Genomic DNA, 14,816 nt, shown 5'->3' on the forward strand with positions numbered 1-14,816 from the left:
GCCGTGTCCCATGGCAGCACAGGGCTGAGATGGGGCCAGGAGCAAGATGACCTGCTGGAAGAGGAAGGAGCCTGCCCAGGCCCTGTGGCCACGGGCCACAACCCAGCTGGCCCTGCCTGTGTGTGAGGAAGGGGAGGGCCAGCCTCACCCGGGGCAAAGGGGCAAGGGGAGGGGCAGACGGGCCATCCTGCCACTTCTGGGGCCCTGGCACCACATGCAGGAACATTGCAGCTGCCTTGCTCGCGCGATGCAGGGTCTGCCGTGGGTGCAGGCAGCCCCATCCTGGCCTCAGGGTGCCCGTGGCACAGAGCCTGGCTGCCCAGCCCAGCTTACAACAGTAGAAAAAGGGTTTATTGAACTCAACAATCAGCTCATTGCGGCCTCTGTCCTGAGGGCACAGAACAGCAGGGTGGGGGCCTACCCCATGGTGCAGGATCCCACGTGCTCAGCGAGGGGTCCCAGAGAGGCCACCCCTCCCATTGTTGCACACAAGTGGTTGCTACCCAGTGGCGCTTCCCATGGACCAAAGCTCAGAGGGAACGCTCCAGGGGACAAGGGCAGATCTCACCCCTTTCCAGCACACCTCTAACGCCAGCTCCAGGCTGCAAGGGCCAGGGACCCAGGCTGGCAGCTGTGTCCAGCACCGTGCACCCTGCTGACCTGCCACAGAGCACCCCAGGGCATGGAGCAGGTGTGGGGCAGGGCTTGCTGCCATTTGCCGGCCAGCCTGGTGTGGAGGCCAAAGCCCAAGCACAGAGCCCTGGCAGGCAGCAGCTCACCTGGCCAGGGGTCAGGACCAGCCTGGCAGGGGCTGGGGGGCAGCAGCCCTTGGGTCTAAGCAAGCTCCCTGGGGGCTGGGAGGTTGCACAGGGCAGCTAGGAGCCCCCAGCCTGGCATGGCCCCCGCCACGGGCAGCAGGAGAGGAGCAGAGACCGTAGTGCCACACGCCCACAGGGCTGCAGGGACTCTTCTGGTCCATGTACCTGGAACGGAGCCGAGGTCCGTACGAGAGGAGCTGGACTGGGGCCGGCTGGAGCAGAGCAGACGGGCTGCAGCCAGGAGCAGTGCGGGGAACAGGCAGGGAGCTCGGTCCGGCTACCGGGGGCAGAGCCAAGGGTTTGTGCAAGCGTCTGGCAGGGGCGGGGGCTGCCCCCACAGGGCAGTGCGCAGGGCCGGGGCTCAGGCACAGGGTGGAGATGAGCACTTGGTCCATGACTGTGGTGCTGAGGCCTGCCGGAGCCACGTCAGCCCAAAGACACTGCAGGGCAGGACTGCTCGGGTGCGTGGGCTCCGGCACCCGCCTCCCGCCTGGCCCTGCCGTCCGGCGGGCGGCCCAGGCGGGGCCAGCTCATTGCCAGCTGTGTGGCACACGAGGCCCCTGCTCCCGGTGCTGGCAGCGTCGAGCCTGGAACAGAAGAGGGACGAGGCCGCGGAGCTGGGGAGGCATGGGGGCATCTCCCGGCAGGAGAGGCCTTTCCCCAGGCCGTGCCGTGACACTGGCCCCCGCTGCGGCAGGGGGCATGTGCCGGTAGGGCAGGACAAGGCGGGGGACAAAGGCTGTTTACCTGCCAGCCCCGGGGCGCCCTCCTCCGTGCAGCTGGGAACAAAGAGAGCATGCGTCGCCCCTGCAACCGGGGGGCACCAGGCACCAGCCCCCCGGGCAGCTGTGGCCAGGCCAGCCCATGACCGTGGCCAGGGAGGGCTTTATGGGCAGAGCCCGACAATACGGGGCACAGCTTCAAGGACCCACGGCTCCCAGCACCAGGCAGCTGGGGCCCCCCAGGCATCTCCTTTGCACCCAGGAGCACGGTGCCCCCGACGTTCAGCAGTGGCCCTGGCACAGACTGCGGCCAGGGGCCCGGGATGCCTCCATGGCGGTGGGGGAAACTACTGGGGTTTTGGCCTCCTGGCTCCAGAGCTGGGCTCAGGCTGGCTCTGCTGCCACAGTCACTGTAGTGGGGTGGCACCTACCTGGGAAAGGCTTCATCCAGGTCATCATCTTCCTCTTCCTCTTCCTGAAGAGGATGGGAGGGTTTAAACCCTCTCAGAGGAACTGTCCCCAGTCCCTCCCTGAGCAGGGCCTTGCACGGGACACAGCTTCCATGCCCAGCCCCAGCCGTGGGGCATGGGGAGCCATGGGGCTCTGCACCCCAGATAGGGCAGGGCACACCCCCCTGGAGTCCATGGGGATGGGGAGGGGGAGGATGCTGCAAGCAGCCGTCTGGCCCCAGTGTGTGCTGGCACAGAGCTCTGGTTGCAGCATGTGGGTGGCACGGGAAGGAGGGGTCCCTGCTCCAGCCCCCCAGCACCTGGAAGCACCAGGCATACAGCCCCTGGGAGCAGCACACTGAAGCGGGGTGTGGAAGGGTGGGGACGCCTCACTCAAGGCCCCCACCTTTCGGTGAGAGACGGGAGCAGAGACAGTCAGGAGAAGGGGTCTCCGCCAGGGGAGAGGGCAAAGCAGCACTTGTCACTGGGTGTCAAGGAGAGGCTGGGCTGGTCGGGGGGGATCTAGGTGCAGCAATGCCTGTGCTCTGCTGTGAAGGTGCCATTCCCGCCCCCTTCTGCTCCATGTGTCAGGGGGTTTGAAGCCTCCCCCAGAGGTGCTGGTGTTGCCGCAGCCCAGGCTGGGGATGGGGACTAGGCTGTACCAATGCTCCTGCTGGCACTAACCCCACAGGATCCTGGCTAGAGGGTCTTGCCCCTGTGCTCAGGCTCAGCCTGATGCTGCTTTGCCCCCTGCTCAGACTGGTGCGGACTGGGGGGTTTTGCCTTCCCCTGTAGCGGGGGCATGGCCTCGACCTGGGCTCTCTGCAGTGCCCATGACTCCCCCTGGAAGCAGTGTCCCAGGGATGGGGGTGATGCCTGGGGCTGTCAGGGGCAACTGTTGTGTGGCTCTGAGGTTGGACACAGAGTTTGTCTGGGCTGATCCTTCCCCAGGCAGGGGGCTGGACTGGATATGAGCTCCAGAGCCCCCGTCAGCCGCATGGGTCTGGGAGTTGGTGACTCTATCACCCCTTAGCCACACGGCTCCTGGCAGGGTGCGAAACAGCTCTGCGCCCAGGCCTGGCTCTGCCCATACTGTACCCCGAGGTGCTGGAGGGGGGTGCTTCCCATGGGAGCTGGCGCCCTTGTGCTGCCTGGCTCACTGCTCTCCAAGGCACAGGAAGAGTGAAGGGGCTGCTCCTGCCTGGAGCCTAAAACAGGGCAAAAGCAGCAGTTAGAGTCCAAGTGTAGGGAGGGCGGGAAGGGGAAGGGGACCAGCACCTCCAAACTGGCTCCTTGGGGTGCTACCACAGGCTGGGGGGGGGGCACAGCCAGGGGTTGGGTCTCATGTGGGTCCAGGGGCCTCCACAGAGCACTAGGGCAGAGCCACCTCCTACCTGCACGTGCTGCTTCCCAGAGGTCCAGTGCCACCTGGAAGGCCTGAGCCACGGTCAGCGTCACAGCCTGGGCCTGTGGGAGAGCGCCGAGAGCAGAATGAGGCTGGCAGCTCTCCCTGCCCTCCCAGCCAGCAGCTCTGCAACGAGAGCCCCAAACCTGCCAGGCCCCTGTGGCCCCACACCTGTCCATGCCCACACTCCTCCGACTGCACCCCAGCGCCCTCCCCCACATGGGGGAAGGGACAGCAGGGCCCCAGGAGACCCGTAGAGCAACATGGTGAATTCAGGGGGGCTCCAGAGGGTCCCAAGGCGGAGAGCATGGAACCCAGGAGTCCTGGGACGGAGACCCCTGCTGCTCCTCTCCCAGGGGTGTGCAGGCACTCGACGCTGCTGTTACCCCTGTTGTTTCAAGGGGGTCAGCTCCAGGGGTGCATGCTGCAACTGGAGGGCTCTGGGTGAAGCCAGCCCGGGCCCTGTTCCTGGCTGAGAGGTGGGGGCGGGAGGACTTGCAGCTGGCTGAGCCGTGCGGGGCAGAGGCTGCTGCTGAGGACGCGGTAGAGTCCTGGGAGGGCAGCAGGCAGCGGGGCCAGGACAGTGCTGGAGGCAGGGGTCACAGACGCGGCTGGCTCAGGGCGGGCAGGCCAGTGCTTACGATCTTCTTCTTGGGGGAGAGGAAGGCATGGCACTCCAGCGCCCCGCTCTGCTGGCTCTGCGCCACGTAGGCGAACACCTTGTTCTGCAGCTTGTCTGTGGTGCAGTAGGAGATCCTGCGGGAGGGCAGCGGGTCAGCCAGGGGCACCCACACCGCACCTACCCCAGGCACCAGGCATGACGGGCGCTCAGTGCGATGGGCCACACAGCTTCCAGCCGCTGGGAAGGGAAAGGCTGCGAGGGCTGCCCTTCCCCACGTGCGAGCAGTGGTCCAGGTCCCGGGGCGTGAAACCCAGGTGCAGGGACACAAGCATGTGTCAGCACCCGGCAGGGCCACAGTCCCGCTGCCCCCATGCCGGGGTCAGACAGCAGGCGACGCAGCCGCCAGCATCCCCATGGGTCGGCCCAGGCCAGCCTCTGTCCCCATGCGGCGCGGCGCGGCGCACACCTGTAGATGGAGATGTTCTCGATAATCTCCTTGGTCTCGGCGTCCTGCAGCAAGATGCCGCGCGGGGACACGGTCAGGATCACCTTCCGCAGCTTCCGGGCTCCCACACGGGCCTGCAGGCAGGCGGGTGGTCAGCAGTGGCCAGAGCCCACGCGCGGCCCCCTGAGGCCAGGCCCCTGCTCACCGTGGCGAGGATGCGGCGGATGGCAGCGGCCGCCATGTCCTCGCCCTTGGGCGCGTCCACCAGCGTCATGCCCAGGTACTTGAGGGCGAAGCCCAGGCCCTCCAGCAGCGGCTCCTGCACGTCCCACCGCTCGGGCAGCCCTGCGGGCGGGGCGGGGCGGGGCAGCGCGGAGGTCGCCCACGGCTCCACGGGACCCATCCTGTGCGCCGCGCCCACGCTGCTTCCGGGGAGGGGGCCCGCCCCGGCCCATGCCCTTCACGAGCCCACACCCACGCGTGTCACCCCGCCCCACTTGCCCACGCGCGACCCGCACTCACGGCGGCGGCGGCGCAGTCCCAGGCCGCGGCGGGCCAGGCGCGGGCTCCGCAGCACGGCGCGCCCTGCCGCCCGCAGCGCCTCCATCAGCCCACGCGGGACCGACCCACGCGGGAGGGGCGGGGCGTCGGCGGGGGCGGGGCCAGCGGGCGAGAGGCCGCAGTGTTCGGCCAGGGGCCGGGGAGGGGGCGGGGCGTCCTCGCGCATGCGCGGGGAGGGGCCGGGAGGGCGGAGCCTCGGCCGGCGCGCAGCAGTGGCGTCATCGCGGGGCGCCCGGGCGGGGCGGTTGCCGGGACAACAAGTGGGGCGGCGGGGGCCGCCAACATGCAGCTGCGGCATGTGCGGACCCTGCTCCCGCCGCAGGTCGGGGGGGGGGTGGGGTTAGGAGGAGTGGGACGTCCTGGGGGTGTGTGGAGTGGTGTGGTGTGGGGTGGGGCGAGGAAGGGAGAGGGGTGTTCTGGCGGGGCGGGTGGGCGAGGGAGGGAGTGGGGTGTCCCGGTGGGGGTGTGGGGTGAGGCGAGGCGAGGGAGGGAGGGAGCGGGGTGAGCTGGCCAGGCAGGGCCCTGGGGGCTCCTTGTCCCACCACTGTGTCTCCAGGGTTGTGGGGCTGCAGGCACCAGCCCTGCCCGGCACCCAGGTCCTGATGGCATTGGTCCAGCCCGGTGACCCACGCCTGTCTCCCCAGGATGGGGCGGCCAAGGTCACGTGCCTGGCCTGGGCCCACAACAACGCCAAGTTTGCGGTCTGCACGGTGGACAGGGTCGTGCTGCTGTACGACGAGCATGGCGAGAGGAGGGACAAGTTCTCCACCAAGCCGGCGGACGCCAAGGTATGGCAGCGTCTGCTCACTGCCACCTCTGCGCAGCCGTGACACAGCACGGACCCTGCGGAAGGCGGCTCATCCCACGTGTCCCTCCATGTCCCTCGAAACTAGCCACCAAGTACTTTCACATACATACACATGTGCGTGTAGGGGTGTCGAAGGGATTGTGCTAAAGATGTGCATGCATCTGAGTGTGTGTTTGTAAATGCACACACCTCTTGGAGCACGCGCCTGTTTGTGTGTGTGCATGTGTGGATGGGCTGGCCATGGTGATTGTTTGCGTGTGCACACGAGGGAATGCTCCTGCCTGCGGGTGTGAACGCAGCCCCAGAAGCACCAGGGCTAAGTACCTTGCGTGCTTTCCAAGAGCAGCTCATGCAGAAAGGAAGGCAGGCTACCTCATCCCCCACTTGTGTGGGGTGTCGTGGTTGCACTGGAACGCCTGAGCCACCCCCATTTCATTATCTCTGTCCGTAGCAGCAGTCCCCATGCCAGGTGCCCAAGTATGCCAGGTCAGCGTGTCCCTTGAGAAGCTGCCTCTGAGAAACTATGAAACTAGAAACTATAAGAGGATGAGCTTTCTCCTGCGCGAGGTTCTTGTAGGACATATCACATTAACTGTCTCATCTGTGGTCCGTGCTTCTTCCTTCCTCACCACAGTATGGCAGGAAGAGCTACATGGTGAAGGGCATGGCCTTCTCCCCGGACTCCACCAAAATCGCCGTCGGACAGACAGACAACATCATTTATGTCTACAAGATTGGGGAGGACTGGTGAGGCCCGCGGTGTGTTTATTATACCTGTGATCCTTCTTGCATGGGGCTACTAATTGGAGGGGGGGGGTGACAGCAGTGCTCCCCCTCCTTTCTGCTAGTACAGGAACGTGCCTCGTGTTCCTCAGGCCCTGCTCTTGGCTTGGCCTCACTCTGTACAAACCCTCAACTCCCCTTCCAGCCCCTGCTTTGTACCAGGCACCCAGGACTTGCTTGAGAGACTGGTTGTTTCAGTTGAGCAGCATCAAGGATCCTCTTCAAGCAGCAGGCATGCCCCTGCCTCTCTGCTTCCATGGGCCTTCAAGTGGGCCTGGCCCTCAGAAGAGCAGCCCTGGCCACTTTCCTCAGTTTCTTCGGCCCATTGTGGGAGCAGCAGGGTCCCTCATGGGGCACTTTGGGTGGTCTTGTCTATCAGTGTCTGCTCTTCCTGTGCACAGGGGCAGGGATGCTGCATCCTCACTTAGCTGCCAACACGTTTGCCTGTTGACTGGTTCATTGCACACCTTGCTATTCAGGCAGAAGACAAATGCCCCCGATGTCCGGCTGCGCCAGCCTCGTGGGTACACCGAGGTGCACAGGGAGTGAGGAAGGAGCGCAGTTTGCAGAGCTCCCATGGATGCTTGTACTTGGGAGGGCTGTACTTGAGGATCCAGAGCACACATACCCTGCAGGGTGCATCTGGGTGGGCCATTGTCTAGAAGAAAAACCCTGGTAATGCCCTCACGGTGCGTTTCTCCAGCCCCTCAGTGTCTGCTCTGCTACATGAGGTTCTGGGATGCTTGGTGCCACTGTCCCCACACCCAGCCAGCACTACTGGTTTCCCACAAACACTTGCTGCGCCGCCAACGAGTGCTACAAGCCCATTCGGTGCTCTGAGAACAGGTAGTAGGGCAAGTGCCAGAACAAGGGCTTGGTCATTGTCAGCTTCATGTTGTCAGTGATTCTCATGGTCTCTGAATGAGCAGTCTTTCTAAGAGACCCCTTTCCAGGGCCCAGGTGTTTCCTTTCAGAGGTCAGGGCATCCTAGCAGCCAGCTCTGCTAGTGGGTTGCTGCATTGCAGCAATGAGACGAGACCCTTGCAAGGCATTATCAGTGTTATTGGTGTCTTGCAAGGCCCTGTGCAAAGCTTGGTAGTGTCTCTGCTTAGCTGCAGTGCTGTTTTATAGTTCCGTAGTTTCTAGGGTCGGAAGGGACCTGAGCAGATCATCGAGTCCGACCCCCTGCCATAGCAGGAAAGAGTACTGGGGTCAAATGACCCCAGCAAGGTGTTCATCTAACCTCCTCTTAAAGGCCCCCAGGGTAGGGGCCAGCACCACTTCTCTTGGAAGCTGGTTCCAGACCGTAGCCGCCCTGACTTTGAAGTAGCGCCTCCTGATATCTAACCTAAATCTCCCCTCTGCCAGCTTGTGACCGTTATTCCTGGTCACTCCTGGTAGTGCTCAGGGGAACAGGGACTCCCCCAATGCCTGCTGGTCCCCTCTGACTAGTTTGTAATAGGCCACTAGATCCCCCCTCAGCCTTCTCTTATGGAGGCTGAACAGGTTCAGGTCCTGTAGCCTCTCCTCAGAGGGCCTGCCCTGCTGCCCGCGATCATGTGAGTGGCTGCCTCTGGACCCTCTCCATGTTGTCCACATCCCTCTTGAAGTGTAGCGCCCAGAACTGGATGCAGTACTCCAGCTGCAGCCTAACCAGTGCCGCATAGAGGGGGAGGATCACCTCCCTGGACCTGCTCGAGGTGCATCTGTGGATGCATGGCAAAGTGTGGTTGGCCTTCCTGACTGCATCCCCACACTGCCGGCCCATGTTCATCTTGGCATCAGTGATGACTCCAAGATCCTCTTCTACTGCTGCACTGATGAGAAGAGAGTTCCCAACCTGTAGGTATGGTGCTGATTGTTCCTCCCCAGGTGCATCACCTTGCACTTGTCGGTGTTGAATCCCATTCTATTCTCGTCCGCCCACCCCGTAACCTGTCTAGGTCCCATTGCAGCCTATTCCTCCCTTCTAGCATGCCCACATCCCCCCCACATCTTCATGTCATCAGCAAATTTGAACAGGGTGCTTTTTACCCCCTCGTCCAAGTCGCTGATGAAGATGTTGAACAGTGCGGGCCTGAGGACCGAGCCCTGGGGGACACCACTGCCCACATCCCTCCAGGTCGAAAATGACCGGTCCACCACCACTCTCGGGGTGTGGCCCTCCTACCAGTTGGCGACCCATTTGACTGTGTAGGTGTCGACACCACAGTCCCCCAGTTTCTTAATGAGAATGGGGTGAGAGACAGTGTTGAAGACCTTCCAAAAGTCCAGAAAGACTACGTCCACTGCTACCTCTGCGTCTAAGGATTTGGTGACCTTGTTGTAGAAAGCCACCAGGTTGGTCTGACAGGACCTGCTGCTAATGAAACTGTGTTGGTTGCCCCTAAGCATAATCTCCACCCCCACCCCCCGGCCCCTCATGGACATGTGCCAAAATAATTCTCTCAAAAAGCTTTCCCAGGATCGAGGTAAGACTAACTGGCCTAAAGTTTCCCAGGTCCTCTTTTCTCCCCTTTTAGAAGATGGGAACCACATTGGCCCTCTTCCAGTCCTCTGGCACCACACCAGAGCACCATGAGTGCTCGTTAGCTGTGATTGTGTACCATAGCTGATCGGTTCCCCCATTTTAGAGAGCGTTCCAGGTGTCAGTAGGCAGAAGCTGGTTGATTTTGGGGAAACACTGGAAAAAGAGGAGAGGACAAAGTTGGGGGACACATGGAGTTTTTGCCATCAGTTGAGTACAGCCATACCTTCAAGAGCCTTTGCAGGTTAAGGAACTGGGCAGAAGCACCCTTTAATGCTTCCAGCATAACAGCAGTCCTCCTTGCTCCTGTTCATCTTCCCACGGATTTTAACATACTGATCCCCTCAGTGGCTGATGTCTCAGACAGAGGGAAGAGAAGTGCTTGCAGTAGGGAAATCGGGGGAGACAGCTCCTGTCACGGGTAGAAGAACAGGGGGGTCTGATTTAGGGAGGTTGGGATGCAGTCAGGCCCCCTTGTACAGGGGAATTGTAGACTCTGGCATAAAGAGAATGGGTCCCACAGAGTCTGCAGTGGGAGTTGGGGTGAGGGTTACCATGACTCCGTGAGGCGGGGGGATAGTAAACAGAATTGCAGGGGAGAATACAGAGAAGTTGGAAGCCCCTGATGTGTGCAGTAGGCTGAGCTCACAGAAGAAGGCTCTGCCAAAGCACCATTCAGGTTACAAACTGAAGCACTCAGAAGTTTACCAGAGTTGCAGTAACTAAGGCTGCCACCACTCCCCTGCTGCCTGGGGGGCTCCCCAAGTCAGTGGGGAGCCCCCCAGGCTGTTTGACATGGCCCTGCACACTGGTCCAGCACGTGAGGTCAGTCCAGAACTCCAGGGGTCTGTCCACAGCCAGACCCCGTGCACAGGGTTGAGCTGGCACATGGCATTGGGTGCTATGTCAACAGACTGACTCCCTGTGCAGGATCTGTCTTCTTGACCAGCCAGTCCCACTTCTCTTACCCTTCATTCCAATGATCCAGTCTGCTCTTCTCTCCCTGTGGTCAATCCTTTGTCCCCTCTGCATTCATCTCCACCTCCTCCATGCCTGGTGACAGCAGTGTCGGTAAGAGTGCAGGAAAAATAGGTTCCCTGCTCTCCAGCTTGCTCTTATCATGGCCAAAGGAGCTATTACACAGTATATGCAAGCTTGTCCCTGGGGCAGAGGAGGCATGCTCAGTTGCTCTGTGGCAGTTGTGCCATGCAGTCTAGTAACTACCAGCAGAAGGGAAGGGAAGAAGCCCACTCAGCGGTTCTGTGGTGCTGGTGTACATGCATCCTGTTCATGTGCGGAGCTGTGAGAGGACAGTTGGTCTCCTTTAGGTGCTGAGAGAAGATCATGTCTGTTTGCTAAGGGAGAAATCCTTGGGGGCTGCAGCAGCTAAAATACAAAATGTCTCCTGGGCACCTGCAAGCTGCAGTATTGCAGGGATGGTCAAAGTCTGGGCCTTGGCCCGAAGGACTCTTCTCTCCCTAATCTCAAGTCCCTTTGCCATGGGCCTAGGCTTGTTCAGGGTGAGAGTTAAGAGAACTCTTTACCAAGCAAACAGTTGGGTTTTTCCCAAGCAGTTCAGCCCAAGGCAGGGCCCCAGCACGTGGCACTTTAGCCAAGTGGTTGGAGCTGGGTACAGCTATTAGCAACCAAGCAGGGCTTTGCAAAAGGGAGCATAGGGGAGCCCTGAGAACAGGATCCCCATTAGCCCTGCCAGTCACTGTTCAGGTGTTTATCTTTTTACAGGGGGGATAAGAAGGTGATCTGCAACAAGTTCATTCAGACGGTAAGACCCAGTCTCTTCCTCAAGTCTCTCATGCTTGGGAGTGGGCAGAGCCATGCTGGCTTTGAGTCTTCCCTCTAGTTGGAAATCTGAGCTGTGTTGCAGGCCTGTTGGAATTCAAATGCCCCAATTAGTAACACAGCTAAACCCTTTGCTAAATCCAGAGGCCAGTGGTGGTTGTACAGTCACTTTAAAAGCTCTAAAATACTAGACCAAAATACTGCATGTCTGTCTGATCGCAGTGTTCCGGCACTCAGTAGTGACGACACTGACACAGTAGTTAGTTATAAACGTTTAATCAGAGTTCTTGCAGCTGGGCTAGTGAGGCAGATTCCAGCTGTCCTGCACTGGCCGGCTCCAGCAGATCCACTGACATCAGCAAAGAGCCCCTTCCTCTTGCTCCATTTTATCTCCTTAAATTTCGGATTACAACCCTGCTGGGAATTTCACCCAGACTTACTTTGTGATTCCCAGTACATCATCATCTCTCTGTCTGTTTCTTCCTGGTGGGCTTCCTCCTGGACCTGCAGAGCCAAACTTCTAGACTCCTCCTGGGCTACCGTTCTCCTTGCCCTCTCTTACCTTTTCTCTTAAGTTGGCACATCTGTGGCTTATCACTTCATCTTGCCAATATTAGCATTGATCTGTGTGTGTATATTTGTCTCTGCTTAAACTTTGGTTTCCAGGAAGACAGGCATGTACCTCATTCAAAAACCTTATGTGGTCCTACTACTGGCAAGTATCCTCCACTCCATACTTTTCAGCCTGGGGCTTCCGGTACTTCCAAATCCTTTAGCTGGCATCCTACGTGCAGCCCCTAGGTGAAGTTTGCCAGCAGCACTCAAGGGAGTGATGTGAGAACTGCATCCAGCTGCCCAGCCCGAAGAGCTAGGCCTTATTTTATAGCTGGGTCAGTTGACCTCAGTATGAATCTGGAGCAGAGCTCATCTCCTTTGGAGCTGCATCATGGCTCTGGGGCCACTGTGTCACTTGTCCCTGGTGTTGGGGTTAGTTTTTTGGGTACTGGTTTGCCAATGGCAAGGCCAGAAGGGGCACAGATTGTGTCGTCTGACCTCCTGTATAATGCAGGCCATGCGACTTCCCTGAGCTCATTCCTATTGATCTGGAGATCTTCAGGTCAAAATTGTCCTGATTTTTAAATTGCCGGTGACAGAGAGGTCACCACTGCCCTTGGTCAGGTGTTCCAACAGTCAGCAAGTGCTTTTGAAAACTGTCAGGTTTCTTGTCTGCCCATATAGGTGGAAACTTCCAGCTGTTTTTCTGCTGGCTTGAAGAGTTTCCTGGTACTGGCGACCTTGTGAGGCCCTCCCCTCGGGCTGGGGAGATTTCTCTGGATGCTACACTGTCTTTCTGGGTGCTGCATCCAGTCAATTCCAAAGCTTCAGGGGATACTGTGGGCCCTAGCAGGCGCAACCAATTGATTCTGGGAAGTCAGAACGGGAAGGGGGACTCAGAGCCTTGCTGTCTCTTTGGCAGAGTCACTGCTTCAGATGCCCCTGCTCTTGTCCATGGATGAAAGAACTGGCAGTAATGGGGATTCTGCTGCCTCCAGGTGTCTGTTCCAGCACTTAGCCTCTTCATAGTGAGGAGATTCTTCCTCGTGCCTCACTTACCTCCCATGGGCAAGTGAAGCCCATTACTTCTTGCCTGATTCCCAAGGGAACCAGAGCAATCAATTGCCATCCTCTTTATAAGAACCCATTCTGTATTTGAAGGCTGTTATCATCCCCCCATGACCACCACCCCTGCCCCCCAGTAAGCTTCTCTCCTCCAGACTAAATCATCCCAATTCTTTTGACTTTCCCTCATATATCCTGCTTCCCAGATGTCTACTTATTTTTGTTGCTCACCTCTGGACTTCTCCAGAGTGTTCACATCTCTGTTGAAGGGCGCTGCCCAACAGTGGATGCAGGACCACAGTGATATTTCCCATGACTTACTTGTCACACTTTGATATATTTCAATATACAATTAGCTTTTCCCTGCAGTCCTGCAACCTGGCCTGTCATTCTTTAGCCTGAGTATATAAATATGTTCATTTCATCTAAGGGCAGTGCTTTGCACTTGTCCTTATAGAATTTTCTCCTCTATTTCAGATCATTTTTCCAATTTATCATAGAGAATTTTGGAACACATTGTGTTCTGTAAAGTATTGGCTGCCCACCCCCCAGCTCAGTGTCACTGTTCCCTCCCCCAAGTCATTAGTGAAGGTACTGAACAGCTGTGGAACCAGGACAGACCCCTGGGGAGTCCTGCTTGATACCTCCTCCCACCTTACCTCTGAGCTGCTGACGGTGACTCTGAGCACAATTATCCAACCAAGTATGCCCTCACTCTGCAGTAATTTCATCTAGACCTCATTTCCTTACCTTGCTTACAAGGATATTTTGGGGTACAGTGTCAAGGTCTTACAGAAGTCCAGCTGTATCGCACCCGTTGCTTCCCCTGTCCCTTGCACAAGGACCAGTGCCATTGTCATAGAAGGAGGTTTGCTTGATTAGGCATGATTTGCCATTGGCCAACCTTGCTGGCTGTTACTTATTGTTTCCTTCCCCTCTGGGGTCTTCTAAATGGATTGAAAGAGACCGAACTCCTGGAGTCTGTAGCTGTAAAACCTGCTTTCTAGAACTTAATCTCTCTCTTCTGACCCTGCTCTGCTTTTTTTCGTTATCCTTTTTGAACTTGGGCTCCCAAACTATGTGCAATATTTCAGTATCTGTAGCACCAGGAACAGATACGGGCATAGTATCATCTCCACACTTCTACTTGCTGTTTTTCTGTATAGATATCCAGGGGCTGCATTTGGAGCATGTGATTAGCTGATCATCTACCCCATGCTGTTTTCTGAGAGCCACTGCTTCCCGAGGTAGTCTGCAGCCTGTGCATAGCTGGCATTCCTTGTCCCTCAGTGCAGGAATTTGTATTTTTGCATGAGCCCAGCTAACAAGTTCTTGCTGTATACGTGTCCTCTGCAGCCTCTGGGGCCTTCTTATCACCGACAGCTGAACAGCATAGGGCCCAGAACCGACCCTGGTGGGACACCAGCAAAGGCACCTGTTTTGTGGTGGTTTGTAAAAAAGCCCTGCTGATATCGGGTCCCAGTGTGCTAGGTGCAATACTGTGCCTTATGAGAGTCCTCCCCTGTCCCAAAGAGGAGGTCTAGGTAACCCTTCTCTTTGGCTGCCCAACCCACCTTCCTCCACACTGTCCCACTGGCAGGTCCAGCTCAGCTGTGCTGTGAAGGTGCTGGTCTCGCACCTTTTTGGGACACTGGGTGCCATCCTGCTGTTAGCGGCCCCGGGCTCCACCATAACTGTGTCTGGTGTGAGGGGCAGCTGGGTGGGAGACTCTTCAGCATGGGTGGAGCTCTTACCTCTCCTTGCACCTCTTCTCCAACAGAGTGCAGTGACCTGCCTGCTGTGGCCAGCGGAGAACATCATTGTCTTTGGACTTGCCGAGGGGAAGGTAGAGACCGCTGGCCTGCCTAACTCTGGGTCATCATCATAACACTGCCTTTCCTTGCGTCTTACCTGGCTAGGGCTGCTGGTGCTTGGGCTGCAGGATCATGGTGCTACCCTGCTGGGCCCAGCACACCACCCTGCAGGGAAGAAGTTATCCTGGTGCCTGGCTTCCCTGGCACCAGTCCCCAGGGGTGTCTGTTAGGAGCCTCCACAGAGCTCTGAGGCGACTGGAGCAGTGCTGCAGAGTGAGTCCCTTGGCAGCTGCTGCCCCTGTCCCTCCAGCCCCCTCAACCCTTCCCCCCCGAGAGCCTTGAGTGCAGGGTTGTTTCTAACAGATCTCTTTGACCTGAGGCTGCCTTGAGGGGAGGCTCCCTTGTGCTTCTCCCTGGAAGGACAGAGCCTGCGCCAGCCATT

At 58.7% G+C, this 14,816-nt stretch overlaps 2 protein-coding genes across 12 annotated transcripts in view; one reads left to right on the plus strand and one right to left on the minus strand.

Annotated features, from left to right (window-relative positions):
• Positions 1-302: 302 nt before the first annotated feature.
• LOC149875810 (low density lipoprotein receptor adapter protein 1-like) lies at positions 303-5,198 on the minus strand. Of its 4 annotated transcripts, none has more exons than XM_090031279.1 (9): positions 4,984-5,198; positions 4,667-4,806; positions 4,483-4,595; positions 4,036-4,150; positions 3,384-3,456; positions 3,088-3,197; positions 1,972-2,015; positions 1,566-1,625; positions 303-1,405 (listed from the first exon to the last, which is right to left on the minus strand). In XM_090031279.1, exons 1-9 carry the CDS (start codon positions 5,186-5,188, stop codon positions 1,180-1,182), a joined length of 1,086 nt encoding a protein of 361 aa, XP_089887405.1. In that variant the 5' UTR covers positions 5,189-5,198; the 3' UTR covers positions 303-1,179. The 4 variants fall into 4 exon arrangements, with proteins under 4 accessions (XP_089887405.1, XP_089887404.1, XP_089887402.1 ...); XM_090031278.1 differs by having other exon boundaries at positions 1,566-1,597; positions 4,984-5,197; XM_090031276.1 differs by having other exon boundaries at positions 303-1,597.
• A 10-nt stretch (positions 5,199-5,208) lies between these two features.
• The window catches only part of IFT172 (intraflagellar transport 172), a 50,313-nt gene continuing 40,705 nt past the window's right edge, over positions 5,209-14,816 (plus strand). For 6 of the 8 annotated variants that reach the window (XM_090031267.1, XM_090031268.1, XM_090031271.1 and 3 more), the window contains exons 1-5: positions 5,215-5,344; positions 5,667-5,810; positions 6,465-6,577; positions 10,884-10,923; positions 14,341-14,406. In XM_090031267.1, coding sequence (XP_089887393.1) covers positions 5,306-5,344; positions 5,667-5,810; positions 6,465-6,577; positions 10,884-10,923; positions 14,341-14,406 — 402 coding nt within the window. In that variant the 5' untranslated portion in view covers positions 5,215-5,305. Of the gene's footprint in view, positions 5,345-5,666; positions 5,811-6,464; positions 6,590-10,883; positions 10,924-14,340; positions 14,648-14,816 lie in introns of those variants that run through there. The other 2 variants (XM_090031269.1, XM_090031273.1) reach the window with 2 other exon arrangements.

This window comes from Crocodylus siamensis, chromosome 1 (assembly GCF_052110815.1).
Source record: "Crocodylus siamensis isolate JL-2025a chromosome 1, ASM5211081v1, whole genome shotgun sequence".
Taxonomy (NCBI): Eukaryota; Metazoa; Chordata; order Crocodylia; family Crocodylidae; genus Crocodylus; species Crocodylus siamensis.

Coding starts and splice junctions, on each gene's coding strand:
- LOC149875810 (XM_090031276.1), bottom strand. CDS start 5,188: ATGCGCGAGGACGCCCCGCCCCCTCCCCGGCCCCTGGCCGAACACTGC. Junction 4,596..4,666: donor TCCGCCGCATCCTCGCCACG/GTGAGCAGGGGC, acceptor GCCTGCCTGCAG/GCCCGTGTGGGAGCCCGGAA. Junction 4,151..4,482: donor GAGAACATCTCCATCTACAG/GTGTGCGCCGCG, acceptor GCCCTCCCGCAG/GATCTCCTACTGCACCACAG.